The 17,442-nt window shown below is 27.1% G+C and overlaps 1 protein-coding gene across 3 annotated transcripts; it reads right to left on the bottom strand.

Moving 5' to 3' along the window:
• Window positions 1-239: 239 nt before the first annotated feature.
• Window positions 240-9,377, bottom strand: LOC100163923. Of its 3 annotated transcripts, XM_029486853.1 has the most exons (4): window positions 9,029-9,377; window positions 7,368-7,486; window positions 3,844-4,276; window positions 240-758 (listed from the first exon to the last, which is right to left on the bottom strand). In XM_029486853.1, the coding sequence occupies exons 3-4, from the start codon at window positions 4,228-4,230 to the stop codon at window positions 606-608; spliced, it is 540 nt and encodes a 179-aa protein (XP_029342713.1). In that variant the 5' UTR covers window positions 4,231-4,276; window positions 7,368-7,486; window positions 9,029-9,377; the 3' UTR covers window positions 240-605. The 3 variants fall into 3 exon arrangements, with proteins under 3 accessions (XP_029342713.1, XP_001950944.1, XP_029342714.1); XM_001950909.5 differs by lacking the exon at window positions 7,368-7,486 and having other exon boundaries at window positions 9,029-9,375; XM_029486854.1 differs by lacking the exons at window positions 7,368-7,486; window positions 9,029-9,377 and adding an exon at window positions 6,065-6,083.
• Between the last annotated feature and the right edge of the window lie 8,065 nt (window positions 9,378-17,442).

The raw sequence follows: 17,442 nt of genomic DNA, 5'->3' as shown, positions 1-17,442 counted from the left end.
TTTTGTATTAATCGATAAATAATATTATATAACACATAATGAGATAGCTACATCTCACCTCTACCTCTTTGTAAGTAGGTACCTACTTTAAATTATAATAATTATTATTGTTTGTAAGTTTGAATTTAATTGTTATAAATAAAAATATTTATACAAATATAATCAGCTCATTTAATTTTTTTCCATACACATACCTATTTAAAGAACTTTGTAGAAAAAATATAATTTTAAATGTGGGCTATTTTTGTTTTAAAATATATTCAATTTAGAAATAAAGTCTGAAATATTACAAGTTGTGATAAAATGTCAAATATCATGTATTCATGTATAAAAATACAAAAAAACATAGGTATACCTATAATAACTATAGTTGTAAACATTATTGTTATTTTATATGTATTTCTATTATATCATTACATTTAAAAATATTCCCCAATGTATTGAGCTTAAATTATAACTTAAGGTTTATACAATAAATCATGCCACGAATACATTTTTTTTTTGCATAACTCTCGGCAGATTTAGGCCAACCGATGTAGAGGCAGTGTAGGAAGTTTGAAGTAGATTATATAATAATATAAATATAATTCATGAAATTAGTTATTTCAAACTAGTTGTTTTTGAATATTATCCTTTTCTTTGTGTAGTATATTTTCAGACACCAATGCCATTTCACCATCGTTATTAAATACAAACAACGATGAATATCTTGGGGCGCTTTCTACCACATCTTCGTACTTAGGCGGAGATTCTAATTCCTATACAAAAAAAACATAGCTATCGTTAGTTAATTAAATTAATTAACACGTATTGGAAAAACACAGACACGAACTTTTAAAAGTAGGTTAGGTAGTTTAGGTAGGTACATAATACATATACCTACATTTAACATAACGCCGAGCTGTCGCCGTGGCATGTTATATAATATACAATGAAGTAGGCTGTAGCATTATTATCTTATCCCTATTGTAAATTTGTCAATATTTTTATGTGAATTGTTCCAAGTATGAATATTCATTAAAAGAAATTATTAATAGTATTGTTATTATTTCAGAAAAGAGACGATGTATTATTTTCCTATATATAGGTCCCTTATTGTTAGTACAATGACATCATCAACAACAGTTGGCAACAACTGACAATAAACACACAGTTTAAAAAAATTGTATAGGTATGTGGATGTTAACTATTATTTATTTTATCGATGTAAAAATACTAAGCTTTATTACAATTAATTTTAAATCCCAGAGTTAAGTTTCGTGATCGGATTTACCGGCGGACGGAGATAATTGTTGCCCCGTAAATTAAAAAAATTAATATACAAATTACAAACTTTCGTTATAATTTGTAATCATTTGGGACTATTATTTGTATAAGTTATAACTTATAAGCAATATATACTATAAGGTTTAAGTTTAACTTAAACTTGTGAACTGTGACTTGTGTGTACAAAACGTGTATCTATGTCGTATATAATATTAGGTAGACAAATGTATTTATTATTAAGTAGTGTTAAAATAACAAATTATAAAATAAATATTTTAGGGACCTTATTCGTTTTTATTCTATTCTATTCAGTATGATTCTGTTAAATATTTTACACACGTTTTAGTATTTTAATTTTGTTCACTATCTTACTAGTGTGATAATTTTAACGAATTAAATTATTTGTAAATTTAAAACTATAGTAGCGAAAATTGGGAAAAATTTAAATATAATATTGTACATAAATATAATTTAACACTGGCAACATATTTAACTCAACGGAATGTCGACGTAATCATCTTGTTCTCAAAGATAATTTAATAAATCAAACTTTCTGAATCTTTTTAAGGAATTTCAAACTTCTCCATATTTAATTGGTTAACAGAATTCTAGAATTTTCAGCTCAAATATAAATATAATAAATATATACTAAGCAAGTCAAGATCGAATCATTCAAATTGTTAAAACTATTCACATTTAACTCATAATATTATGAAATCTAAAAATTCTTTTGGATATTCAGCCATATATAATATTCGAACCCTACTTTGACAAAATTATAAAATGTTCAATTACTTTTGAATACTTCTGGTAGCCACCAAGGAACCGTTCAAGTTCGTGACTGACCATAAGATCTATTTAATATTTTAATATGTTTTAAAGCATTTCAATATTATATAATATTACATATTGGAATACATCCAATTGATGATTTAATTCTGAATACTCAATGAGTATTATAGGTAATGTATGCAGGTGGTACTTGTTATAAGACGTAAAAAATATGTAATCTATAATAATTATTTGAAAAATTCATCTTGTCTGGTAGTCTCAGGTGCGTTAAATAATTATTATTTTCAAGGTGTTTTATTATCAGAGTAAATAATAAGAAATGATATAAAGTTTTTTTTAAATATTATAATAATATATAATAAAATATAAATTACCATATTAATGTAATAAAAAAACTAGTTGTGTACATCGAGGTAAATAAATTACCTACCATCAATATGACAAAAGCATCGTAGTTGTTTGGGTGCATGATTAATTGTTCGGAAATTGCAATTTCTCTGTAATTTTACAGATAATTCTGCTGTACTTTTGGTCCCTAATAATGACTTGATCTATCTAAGTATAGAGTGCACTGAAAATCAAATAACTCTATTCACAAAGGGGTGCCCTGCGGGTGTGGCAAGATGTGTTTTCGGTGCATCTGATCGCGTTTAGTTAGAATGGGTGGAAGTAGCCGGGTAGTAGTAGCTGCGGACATTTATAAGCTATAATAGCGATATGGAAATTATATTATAATAATATATTGATTGGACTTAAAAAGTTAAAATATTAGTACAAATATATAATTTAATATAATACACCTACATTGACAATAATAATTACCTATTATATGTTACATTATTATTTATTACATAAGTACTTACATTATATTAAAAACTAATAATTTAAGTATACCTTAATATAAGTTATAACTTATAGGTAATGATTTTCTAATGATTTAATTCACGTAAAACTTGATTATAAATATAATTTTTTTTAATATTTTTATTTGACATAAACAATCTATATAAATAGCACAATAAGTTTATATGACGGGAGACGACGATAGTAGTATATGACATGAAAGGTATGATTAAAGTAGCCACCCATTAGTTTTTTTTTATAGTTATTTTATGTTCAAATTTGGATGGAATTACATATTATTAAATAACCAAGAATACCAATTTTAGTTATTTTGTTGTAATTTTATAATATTAATTCAACTTACCGACTATCGTATTAATAATAAGTAATAACAATATAAATATAATATAAAATATCCACACTGACAATAACCTAATCTGTCCGTCTCCGCTCAGAATCGTTTTTCGTGTAGGTACAATGATATTGATTTTGTACAATCATATTATCTAATGATACCATGATATTACATCATTGAATTTAGATATAATACCATCCATTATACAATGACCCACATGTAACCTACTGTACATCAGAGCGACATCCACTTAGGTACCCATTTTTTTTTTGTTTATTTTATAAGATTTTTTATTCTCTGTACTCTGTATGACCGTCTCTATAGGTAACATGTATTATCAAAATTATTTCTAGACAAATACATTTTATGTGAATGTTGTAATAATAATATCAATAATTAACGCGTTCAATTATTACCTACAATGATACTGAGATGGCCCTTTTGCAGGGAAGAAGAACCGATAAAAATACATCACTCGAAACTATTATGTACGTAGGCGACAAGCTACCAAAATAATAATATAATCTGCTGAACACCTATATAATGAAGTTTTACGTTTGTTTTTCATTTCGACGCGCTATGCTCACCGTGTCCAGGATCCTCTTCTTGCGTTTCTCGATCATTTTCATCACCATGATCGTGGGACTGATGATCAACATGATCACCGCGATCGCGATCATCACTATGCCGGCCACCACTGCAGGCGCACCGTTTTCGTCGAACGACTTTTCCGGCGTCCCTTGCTGATGGTGGCCGGTGTCCGTGGCCGCGGTCGATGTCGCGTTGCTGTCGCCGAAAGCTGCGACCGAACCGCCGTACGGTTTGCCGCCGTACGATGACGACGGCGGTTGCTGCGAGCTAGCGTTCACCTGGTTCAGGCCCCTCCGCAACAGCATCGCGCTAACCGTGCACCAAGCGATCACTTGCGACACCATGACCAAGTACTTGGCCAACGCGTTGCCGTTGATCGGCATCACGCTCTCTCTTCAGTTTCCCCGCAAACATTGCTGTCCATCGTTTCTGCAAAAATCGAGAATCGTACACTAAGTAGGTATGCATACCTATCTACTTCTTGAGTAACTTAAGATAACGCCAGTGACGGGACTAGGACTTTTTAATGGTGTATGCTATGTTGATAATAAAGCTTCTTAGGTATACTTATCAGCTATCATGAACAACGGTGTAAAAACAAATTTAACCTATTTTTTGGTAGTAGTTTATTACAATTAATACGTTTAGTTCTACGCTTATATTCGTGATAGGTACCTGAAATCTAAGTAATTTATAATAAAAAAAAGTTCAATATGCGGAGTGGTGGGTGCTTCAATTCCCAAGCACCTTCCACTATTCCCTAAATCCGCCACTGCACCACATGTGTTGTATACAGATAGAAAAACAGTCTATATCTAACAGTATACTGTTTGTATTACTCCGTCTTACTATAACGTACAGCATAGCAAATTTTACGTTTACAATAATCCTTTATTTTACTGTTATTTTTATAATTAGAGTGAACTGACCATAGGTATATACTTGTATTGAGTATAGGTATAATACAATTTAAATAACTCAAGTTATATATATCTATAGTAATATACGCGTATCACGTAGGTAGATAATATGTATTATATTATAATATGTTCTTACTTCTTATACATTTATCGGCTTATAAATATTATTTTGTATTTATTTTCTATTATGTAAAAAAGTAATATTATTTTCATATCTATCAATAATTAAGTAGATACGTATATAGAACTATAGTTAGATAGCTCGTCGAGCTAGTAATTTAAGTATTTTTTTAAACAATTTTTAAACACATCCTAACCGACTCGGCTAACTTTTTATCTGCTTTATTTTTATTGTTTTTTTTTCGGCGTCACAACAAATATTTTATCTTGCAAATAGTTCCTTAAAAAATGTATTTCTTTCAGTCGTTTTGTAGACTTAAATTTATTAACACTCATCAGTCGACTATTTTTTGTACATACACCTATTTGAATTTCTACATTTTATATTTTTAATACACTCTTATAACGATACTACGCAGAGTTCATACTCTAATGCAGCAGTCGGGCAGTCCCCATTGGGATTTTGGAAAGGGCCACATATTATTTTTGAAAATTAATTGAGGGCCGCATGTAGTAAATAAATTTTAATTTGCGCATATTATTGATCGAAGCATATTGTTTTTTCCCTGGGACCCGAGTGTAAAGATTCCTAGTTTCTAGTTACATTTTAAATGATAATAATTATAAGTTATAAAAGTTGAAAATAATTTTTTTAATATAAGTATTTTATTTACTCGAGTGGGGATTGTTGGGTTTTAGTGTCTAAAATTCAGTTTTAGTGCGGGCCACACAAAATTTGTTGCGGGGACCGCTGCTCTAAGGCATATACACTTAACACTATTTAAAACCCCCACCCCCTCCCACCAAGTCTGAGTAAATACCAAGACTGAGTAAATAAATATAAAAATTTTATATTTTTATTATAATGATTATTCTAAAAGCTAAACGGAATTTTTTGATTTACATAGCTACGAATGAGACTATAATAAAAAATAGAATATAAAATTAAATATGTATCTATGCACTATTAACTAATTTTAAGCGTATCGTTTTTATATAAAAAAGAAACCTTAGACATATCGAGCAATAAGTAAAAATTTAGAATAAATGAAAACAATTATTGCATTGACACAAGTATTTCCTTTTTTTAAGCGCACGTTGTGTGATATTACATTTTAATTTTAATCTTGCCATGTTAGGTATAACTTATAAACTTAAAATGCAAGTCAATACTTACGTTTTTACAACTCTAAAATATTACATATGCAGTCTACTTTAGCTAATATGATGACTTGAACTATATACTATATAGTTTTAATAATTGGATCAAGAACTGTATATAAACTATTAAGTAACAAATTTACTGTAGTAGTTTAAGTATTTGTATAGCCTCTATCATTATAGTAGTGAAACCTTTATCATTCAATTTAACACGTGCCCAGTAAAATATATTTATCTCAAAATAAAGTTTACATGCAGAAAATAAAAAAATATTATTGACAGTATTACGTCTTAAGTTAGCTTTTTTTTGCAACAAAGAATTTTGTGGAACAAATTTAATGTACCTATTATCTATTTTATTTTTATTTCGAGGGTGGTATCTAGTGTCTCCTTTAGGCGCGGGGCTTAGAGAAGGGCCATAGGGGCTATAGCCGCCTATAGACATCATAAGCTACCTATAAATAATAATTTTTTCAGAAATATGTATAGAAGTTCAGAGTATTCATAAATTTTAATCACGGGCTACAAATTTTACTATTGAATACGTCATGTTTTCCCTCTGCAGTATAATAGGCCTAAGTGGGTAAATAGTTAAAAGTAGAATTTTTGGCTAAAAGAATATTGCCCTCCCCCCACTCCCTAAAAGTCGAATCAAATCTGCTACTACCTCCTTCCCCTAAAAGACAAATCAAATCCGCTACTGCCCCTCTCACCATCTAGTAGGAGAAACGTCCCTCTACAAGTCTAAAAAACTGTATACCTACGACCTACCTATTGGCTAGCAATACAATTTTTATAGTCCTTACTGATTGCAAAAAATATGGTTGTCATTAGTTTTCGATTGAACGTTCCTATATTATAGTGTTACGTGGTTTCCGGCCTTCTTGGTCAGATGCCTTCTTATCAGTACAAAACTACCTAGTCTGTATAACGACCGTGGAAGCAGTGATTGACATTTTATAATATAATATATTTCTAGATTGTAATCGCCACAACAGCGAATGGCTTTGAAATCTTAATCACGTGTGTGTTTTGTTTGCAAAATACCTATACGATCGTGTATTCGTGTCCTTGACTTTTTCAATAACGGGCGGACGCGCACTGCGCAGTCACGACTCGCGATGCACAACAACGAAATAATAAACAATAGATACCTCATACCTCCTACCTATACTAATATAATAAAATTGAAATAAATCGTAATGATATTATAATAAATAAAACCTCAAACTTTCATTGACATTACCATCGTGCATTTTTTTAGATAATGACCTCGCGTACTTGCTTCTTCACGTTACTTATTCTAACAGAATACCTACTTAAATATTATAAATTCTTCAGGTGGTCGAATAGATCCCATCATGCACCTCGTGAGTTTGTGGTTTGTTCCATACTTAGAAATTCAATATAATAAAGCGACTGTGACATCGTATACCATCTGCAACGACAATATTACGCTAACGACGACGCAATACATTGTAAATGTTAAATACGTCATAATCATTTATGATTTATCATACAATATGCATGTTTATTGTTTGTATAAATATTAGAAATATTATCGTAGATACTTCAATATTAGTCAACGTAGGCGTACAAAACAGCAACTTAAAATTTTACAGTGAAATCGTTTGGTTTTCTAAATTGTGTCAATGTTGGTACCTAGTTTGTCAAAAAGTATGGACATAATTTTGACTATATTTTTAATCGAATCCATTTTATGTCAAACATATTTACAGTAGTTAAACGCAATAATTGCAGTAATCATTACTTTTTTTAATACAACTAATTTATTATGGTAACATACTAACATATAATATTAAATATTATAATATATTTTTAATTATTGGACTAAAATTATGCACAATTTTCTTTAACAAACTATTGATAAGATTTTAGTACGAAATGAGCTTTGTACGTTTTTACGTCAGTCATACACTCATACCGGTGTACCGGTGTACAAATATTAATAAAGTTATTTATATTTTATACAATTTATTATAATTGCGGAATTCAATGTTTGTAATCGTATATCGTTGATACTGTTAAGAAATGTTAATGTTTTTTAATAGTAGTGGTTTATGGCGGTATTAATTATAAGTATAATTATTATAAATTTATTTTATAACGGAGAATGATAAATATTTATTGACTTGTGTTGTTTGTTACAAATAACAATACGTATTGTTGTTATTGTTTAGCAAATTTAATTTTAATATTACAAGTGGAAATAAAAGTAAAACTTAAATCATATTTTTAATCAACGGCTTTTTTTTTAATACGTATCCAAGTGACAAAAATACGCATTATATCTATGTATAAGACATCATAACTCTCTCTGTTATATATTAATAAGGAAAAATAAATAATAAATCAATCAATTTTAAATGAATAATAGCCAATAATTACACGTAAGAAAGTATATTCATAGGTATTAGTCTGCAGAGCTCAGCAGAATGTCAAGTTAGTATATGTACATATTATATTTAAACAATTGGTTTTGGTAATTATGATTTATAATAAATATTATTAAGCAAATTATAGTTACAAGCATTTGAGTAGTCTTAAATAAGTTTCAACGAAAAAATGCAATTTTAAATGTTGAAATAAATTAAATCATTTTTAGAAAAAAAATTATTATTATTATCATATAATGATTGTATACAACAATAAAAAGGTTTGAAGTACAAAAAATAATAAAATAAAATAATTTGTGATCAGTTGTTCAACTACTCGTCACCACATATTGTTAACTTGATAGTATCGTGAATCATTGTATAATAATGTGGCCGATGCCTGTTTGATTAATTGAAACAATATATATTCTCACAGTTCTTTAATTAACGTAGAGTATAATATATTCATATTTCATGCTGATATTCGAACAAATAATAAACGAAAATGCAAAATACCCAAAGCAAAAAATACATGCGTGATAACTGATAAAAGCTAGTATAATATGGATATATAAGATACTTACTATTCAAACTAGGCGCGTATAGAAAAGAATTCGGTTGTGCGTTTATCATGTTATTATAATGTATTATTAAGTATTTGATTGACATTTATAATTTAAATGCGAATCCACATTGATACAGTACACAACCACGGTTCGATTTTGGTCACTGTGTCATATTATTACGAGCACTTTCAATGAAATTACTTAGTCAAACTCATCTCAGCGTACAATGTCTTGATGTCTGCTGGAAGAATATATAATATAAACTGCGCACAGAAACGTCCATGAGTCACTAAAACCGACAATTTAATATTTTAGCGTACAACCTTAGTCGTTCCTATATTGTGAGCCACTATAATAGTTTATTGTTTTTTTCCCCCGATGCTGACGAATTGTATATGCAGTGTAGCCTCTATTGATTTCTTAACTGTATATATAGATTCTCGGCAATTTTGCTCTTATAATTTGCTTGCAGATGGGTAGGCATCGATCATATATTTTTTCATATTAAATCAATTATTTTATAAAGTATGATAAATAATTTGTATATTGTATGCATTGATAAAATATTATTTTGTGTTTTTCGGGAAGGGGAGATGTAATTTTATATAACAGTGCCTAAAAAATATAACAAATATTTTAAATTGTATTATCATTTTTAATATAAAACTGTATTACATAAACTTGTAGCTCAAGGGGATATTATTCTTCATAACTTAACTCTCTCTACCCTCGCAAATACGCCATTTCTCAGTGCAGCTCTGAATAAAACATGTTTTACAATACTTGTCATTCATCATAAATTCCATTACATTTTTTTTTCGTTCAGTTTGTATAAATTCATATTAACATATTTTGTACCTATAGGTAATTAGAATTTTTTTTCAATTTGTAACATTGTAACGTTGTAATATGATAATATTGTTATGTTATTATTATTTAATTATACATAATATTTAAACAGTCCTTGTATTTTAAACATGACATTTTATAAAATACAAAAAAATATCAATTTGGTAAATTTAATTTTGTTTACGTAGATATTGTATTTATATTTATAGCTATAGCAACTATTGCAATATGCAGCCATATATTTTTAATATGATTTTACCCAAAATCAGTAAATATATTATTATAAAAAAATTATACAATTTCCAGAATCTATTTTAATTTTTAGCTGTATAATATTAAATTGCTATTTCCATATTTTATAAATATTTAAACTACCAGGGATAATATAGGTATATACAGTTAATATAGGTATTTTTAAATCGTAAGTATTTGCATGTTAATGTATCGGAGAAAACTTTCTTAGAAGTAATTTGATAAGTTCCGTAAAATAATTTAGTTTTGACGTAGAAGTAATTTTTTACTTAAATGGTGTACGTTTGTACCTAAATATTCATACAAATTTATCACTTTTATATTTTCATTTATAGATATAGTCATATACAGTACATTGTACATAGTGAAACATTCCGTATTTACGTCTGACATTTATCAAAACGAAAGATAGTGATACCTAGTTAAATTTTTTATTCATTTATCGGTTATTTGGTTTTGTCCTGTTTATTTAACTGATATAAATCCTCTTAAGTCATGACATGACATTGTGCCTACGCATTACTTTAATTTAAGATTAAAACTTAATCTATTTTAATTTTTGTCATTATTTTTATCATAATATAACGGATGCTATACCTACTATCCTGGTTTGAATGTTCAATTATTTAAAAGTAATACAATAGTTTTCTTAAGTTACAATCAAAACTGGAGCTATGATATTATAGTGATTTACGATCTTTTAAATTCTGAAAAAGTTCAAATCTTTTACTAAATTTTTAGAGACTTTAATATCCTTAAGCATGTGATATAATATTTACCATACATTATAATACATCTTTGTTTGAGTTTTACGTAATTTTATTGTTATTTTCCATATCAGTAAATGATGTTATGCATATGTTATATTATTGGTGTGAAAAAACTGATTTGAATGTTTTACATTATGGGTGAGGTGTACGTATAAATATGTTAATGAATATTTTTAATTGTACCTATGCGACTTATTTAATTACAATAGAATAAAATATAGCTGCATGCTGAAACAAGGGATTTAATAATAATACATAATATTGTTGTGCGATACATTTTTTACCATACAAATATTTATTCTAAGTATAAGGATCTGAAGATAGGCAGGTAAATATATTTAAATTAATAATTATTTCATAGTTTTATATTTATAGGTTTATAATTATGAGGTTTACATTTTAAATTAGAATCTGGTGTTACTTTTGTTTATCATAACTAAAAATGTGCTACCTACTTGTTTTCATTAGATAAAAATTGCATCTAAAGATCGAAATGCAATAACATCAATATGTCTACATATTATTTTCTACATTTTGACCTAGTTAAAGAAGTTATTGATATATTTAGCCTAAAGACATATGACTATAAAAGTATGGCAAAATAATTTTGACATTCCACTGCACGTTTTCCTTAATAGATTTCATTCCAAATCATAGGCTATAATATAATATAAAAACCAAGTTATGTGGTTTTTTTATTTTAAGCTTATCAATGAAAATTTCTGAAATAATTGAGGAATTTAAATATTTATACAGTATGAATAAAAATTAATCAATTTGTCGGAACATTCTTAGATTTATAGATTTATTCAATTCTATAATAATTATTTTATTATCATGTAATATATTCACTAAGCATTTAGTAATATAATATTATAATAATGTATAATTTGTTTATTGCATATATTATATAATATGATATTTGGTGGTCACCTTTAATAATAATTTCAAACATAACATGTTTCCGAGGAGTTAAGACCTGGATGGTGATAAACCATTAAAATAATAGTATTAATCTGTAGTGATGTAAATTATAAAATTGGTGTTGAGAAGTAGGTACCTACCTATTATTTTTTTTAATTTTGTATTTCATATTGGATTTCAAGCAAAATGTCAATTTGATGTGTGATTTCTTATTAATGTAACATCCATTTACGTTTTTCTATCATCTATCACACATCGTATAGTATGTACTTTTTATGCATAAATATATGTATATTATATTGTATAAATTCTTATAATCCTGTAAAAATAAAAATAAACTCTTTTAGGTAGGTAGGTACTATATATTTATATATTCAATATAATATTTCAAATTAAATACAATTTTAAGAAGTTTATAAAAATAACTAGCTGACCCCGTGCACTTCGTTGCTCGCTAAATGTACCAACTCTATATGACCCAAACTTTGTTCCATTCGTTATTAAATATTTGGTGGATGGCGTTCAAAACATATCTTAACTTTTTCGTTGCCCGGAGTAAACATTCTAATTCACAGCAGTATATTATCAAATAGGCAATCTACCTGCGGTAAATCGCGGTCCCCGTGCTGTTTGTACGTAAGTGTATGATTTCAATCTAGAGTATCAATGTTATACCAAGTTTGTCGTTTTGTTTGTCGGACAAACATTGTGACACGGGATTTTCATAATGGTATAAGATGGCTGACCCGGCAATGCTATTGCCTTATATTTGAAACAATTATAAAATACATTTGGCTATGAGTAAAACATTCTTTTCGTAGGTCGTCTCTAATAATTCGAAGGTTTGGTAAAAGAATTTTCGAAATCGGTTCAGTAGTTCCAGAGATTACTTTCAACATCGGTAACTAACAACTCCTCTTTATATAATAAAATAGAGTATAGAAGTATATAATATAACAACCATGCCCGATTACCAATAGCCACCAATATACAATACTGAATACACTGTTTTATTTTTTACATCCAGATTTTCTACTTTTCCGGTGGAATTTCTTAAAATTTTCTTTTGTTGAAATCTTCTCCTGAAAATCACGAACATCTAAAAACAATTTGAGCCAAGTCGTTCCGGCCGTTCTCAATTGATGAATTGTTATACATTTTTGGCTCCATTTTTATAAATATAGATAATTTAAAATATAATAAAGATAACAACTAGATATAACCTAGGTTGGGCAAGTTAAGTTAATTTAATTAAATTTCCTTCAATAAAAAGTTAACAAAAGTTAAGTTAATAAGTTAAAAACAAAAAATTTAACTAATTGAATTTAAAAAATAAACTTTTTAACAAGTTAATTCCTCCACCTTTGGATTTAGGTAACTATACATGATACATCTCTATATTTTACAATCGAAATCCATACCTATTAATTATGTTGCTCAATATAGGTTGGTAATCTAAGAATTGAAATGTGTGTACAAAATGTTCCTTAAGTTTTTCTACATTTAACAATAAAAAAGTTTACCATCACGTCAAATTAATTTTTACGAACGTTTTAAGTTAGACATTGAATATTCACCCGTAAATTAACAATTAATTCTCATACAAACATTTTCTTATTTTGTTGTTAGGTATTCAAAAACTATTAACCGTAAGTACTTGAAAATCTTTTCACCAAACGTAAAAATTAAAATTTTATTTACAATATAATATTTTTTTTATTCTTTTTGAGCTATTTATCAATAGACATTTCTAATTTTCAATAATTTTAGTTTTTTTCTATAAAAGTTAGTAACATTTTTTTCGTTGGTCGAAATGCTTTTAAGTTTAATACAAGATTCTGTATAAGTTGTTATGATAGCAGTTAATAAATATTAAAGATCAATAGTCACCTTTTTTTTTATAAGTATTTAAAGTTCAGATAGCTAATGTACATCTGAGCCTTACCCACCTACCAACCCATTATTTTTTATATGATAATAATTAATAATGTCCTTGTCAAATAATATATAATATTATTTAATGAAAACTTTTACAATTTGAACTCGATATCTAGTGTATATAGCCGTATAATCATTCTGCAACAATAAAAATATTCCGTCGTAGACTCGTAGCCCGTAGGTATGTAGAGTTAAATATATTTTGTATGTACCTACTGGCTACTACCAGACTACCTACTACCTAGTTACATGTACTGTGGTACTAATCATTAAATTACGTATCATTGTTGTATAAAAGTATATAGTGTATTGACGTGACACGTGTAGTCGTATAGAGTGTATAGTGTATACACAATATTTCTATAAATTATATAACTATTATAATTATAGTCTGTAATGTTCAGTAGATATATTGTAAATTTGTAATTAAACGGTAAGCCACAATACTTTTTAAGATATAGGCACAATATTAGGTATAATATTTTAATTTGAAAAATATAGATGCATTCATGTAGCTTCTTATCTTTGACTTAAATACATTGTAAAATTTTTATTATTGTTTTTGTAAGCTATTTGTTGTAAAAATTAATAATAAAAAGTAATTAGGGACACGGGGTTACGAAAACGGTAGCCATATAGTTAAGGTAAATAATAATATTAATAATACTGATGGATCCATTTAAACTATTTGCGTATAATTAATTTTTGTACACATGTCATATTGTAATACTATAATGAACATCTAGGTATAATAAACATATTATTGTCTAAATATTCAGTAAACATGTTAAGATAAAAAATGATTTTATAGAACGGTGTAGAATAATTCGGTGCATCCCAAACGGCTCCCGTCGAAATAGGTTCACACAAATATACTCAATGTATGATTTTTATATAATTATACATTTTTCTATTTTTTATTGCTAAAATTTAAAAAAAAAAACAACACATTTTAGTATATCAATTAGGAACTACCTATATATATGATTTGTTATAATTTTCATAGAATATAAAATGTAAAACAACACCATCACATATTTAACCACACCTTTTTTAAGACAGTCCCAAGTATGTATGAAGTGGAAAAGAATTTTTGTTGTAAAAAACTGGAGCCGTTTGGGAATTAAACTTTTTGTAAAACGGGAGCCGAATGTGCTACGTTCAGATACATGTGTATAAATTATTATGTGTGTTAATATTTATATTAAATTATGTTGCAAGTTTCAACCAATTAAAATAAAAATAATAAAAATATTTTATATAACATTAATTTTATCAGTATGGTAAATGCTGATCATGAAATGTGAATAGATAAAATAAATGTCCAAGAATTTGTCTAGACTCAATACTCATATAATTATGTACTAATAAAAAATAAAAACAAATTTGAATGTAAGAATAATGAATATTAAAATATACTATAAAAGGTATACCTATTATTATCATTATTATTTATTAAAATTTTAATTCTGTATATTATGCTTGTAATTAAACAATAAAATAGATAAACTTGATAAATCATGAAATTATGTCTATGGTGTCGATTACATTTTTAAAAGAGTATAATATTGTTGTATTATAAAATCAAGATATTTATTGCCGATATTGGACCCTTAATACATAGTAGTAGAGCAGTATTAAAATATATTTCATGTAGGTAATAGTGTTAAAAAAAAATATGATAACGAGAAGTGGCCAGGATTTTTGATTGGAAGGGAGAGGCAGTCATATCACGTACCCACCTATATATATACTTAGTTCACAAGAAAAATATGTCACAAATGTTAATATTTTGTCTAGTAACTTGTGAGGAAATACTTTACAAGGTTAAAATTTGTTTGTATGATAATTTTTTTTTTTTGATTGACATACGTAATAAAAATAATTTTAAGTCTAAAACTATCAGGTATATAGACAGCAATCGTCCAGAATCAGAGTGGTACATCATCTTCCACTTAAGGTAAAATAATTGTTTTGTATTTTTTTATTAAAAATAAAAAATATTTACATTCGTATAGATTTATTATTTATATAAAAAAATTAATTTTGTTGTAAAGAAATAACTAAACATGGTTGCGTGAAACATGCAGTGGCACTACTTTAAGGATACAATCTCAGGATTTAATTGAAAATAATTTATAACTTATAATTTATTTATTGATAATAATGCATTATAACATTTATTTTTTAACTGGATGAAAACTAAATGTACCTTTGAAACTCAGTGTTTTGTAAATTATGTATTATGTACTGTGTAGTTCTTATACTTACATAAATACATATTTTAATCTGGCTCAAATAGAACCATAAAAAAAGTCCTGATCTTTTCGTATTGGATCTTTATATTTTTAATTTTATCGGCAAAAAATAGTCCAACATTTTTCAATCAGGATAATTCTTCCACTGTTAAATCTTATACATAACATATATAATATTATAGATGCGTGTCCCTCATATTATATGTATCTGTCAACTTATTGTAATATCATATTTTACTTTATGGAACACGGAAAACTTATGGTATTATTGGTACTTTAATATTAATAATTTTTAATGTGATTTATTTTATTGAATAGATATCAGAAAATTAATTAATATGCGACGAGCCGTGACACGCATTTTGTGATTTAGTCTGTATTTATTGCATATGCGCTATCTAAAAAAGGATTAATAATATTTTATATGCATAGGCACTGATAGGAGAGTGGAGGTTACACCCTCAATATATTTCGAAGCCTACCACCAAAAAAATAATTAATTACCACGTTGTGCAGTAAGTTAGGTTAGATCTTGATAATATTTTTTTTTATAATAATTTTATATTGTTGTAAAAATGGAATTATTTATTATTAGTATAATTTACAAATTTGATTCTATTTTGGTCTGTTATTACTTTTTAGAGTCGATATTAATTTATTCTTTGATCACTTGTCTTTTCCTGGAAATAAAAATCGTTTAAAATGTCAAACAAAAGGGAATATCACATCATACATATTAATATACTTCTGTGGGTTACGTTAGGTTAGGTTAAGTACAGAGCGTCGGAACTGTAATCGTAGTTAAAATAAATATTTTAACTGTATCGTTTTGAAATTGTTTGCTAATTTTCCGTTTTACTAATAACTATAGGTATCACTGATATTTTAAGCCCATCACTTATTACATACCGCGTTTTTTATAAATTGAAATTAATTCAAAATGGAAAAAATTTGTTTGATATTTTGAAATAATATAAACAAAACCTCAAATAAAGAGTTGTCATCTAGCGATAATTTGTCTACGAGTTATGACTAGTATAATAGTATAAGCGTTTTAAATTCGCCATATTTGCATGTTTCCAAAACCACTATCGTCTATTGAGCAATATATTTTCTTATTAAAGTAGGTGTATTCCTAGACAATTGTATATGTTTAGATGTATAGTATATTAAACTCTTTTTCATAAAAAATAGAAATGTTGCTATTAAGTAACTAACTCTTATGTTTACCATGAAAAAAAAATGCAGTCAATAATAACTTTTACATTAAATGTAAACTGTAAAATGTTTACTGTTTAGAAATAATATTATATTTGATTACTAGTAACTTTAATGTATACGTCTTATGTATAATATTCTATTGCAAGATAGTAACTATTTACTATTTATGAGAGAGGAAACATAAACGTTTTAGATATTATGATTTATTAGGGGATGTGAT

Source organism: Acyrthosiphon pisum, chromosome A1, assembly GCF_005508785.2.
Source record: "Acyrthosiphon pisum isolate AL4f chromosome A1, pea_aphid_22Mar2018_4r6ur, whole genome shotgun sequence".
NCBI lineage: Eukaryota > Metazoa > Arthropoda > Insecta > Hemiptera > Aphididae > Acyrthosiphon > Acyrthosiphon pisum.
Note: the sequence above shows the minus strand (reverse complement) of the source record. Positions and strands in the feature narration are given on the sequence as shown.

Coding starts and splice junctions, on each gene's coding strand:
- LOC100163923 (XM_029486853.1), bottom strand. CDS start 4,230: ATGCCGATCAACGGCAACGCGTTGGCCAAGTACTTGGTCATGGTGTCG. Junction 759..3,843: donor AGAAGAGGATCCTGGACACG/GTGAGCATAGCG, acceptor TTTTTTGTATAG/GAATTAGAATCTCCGCCTAA.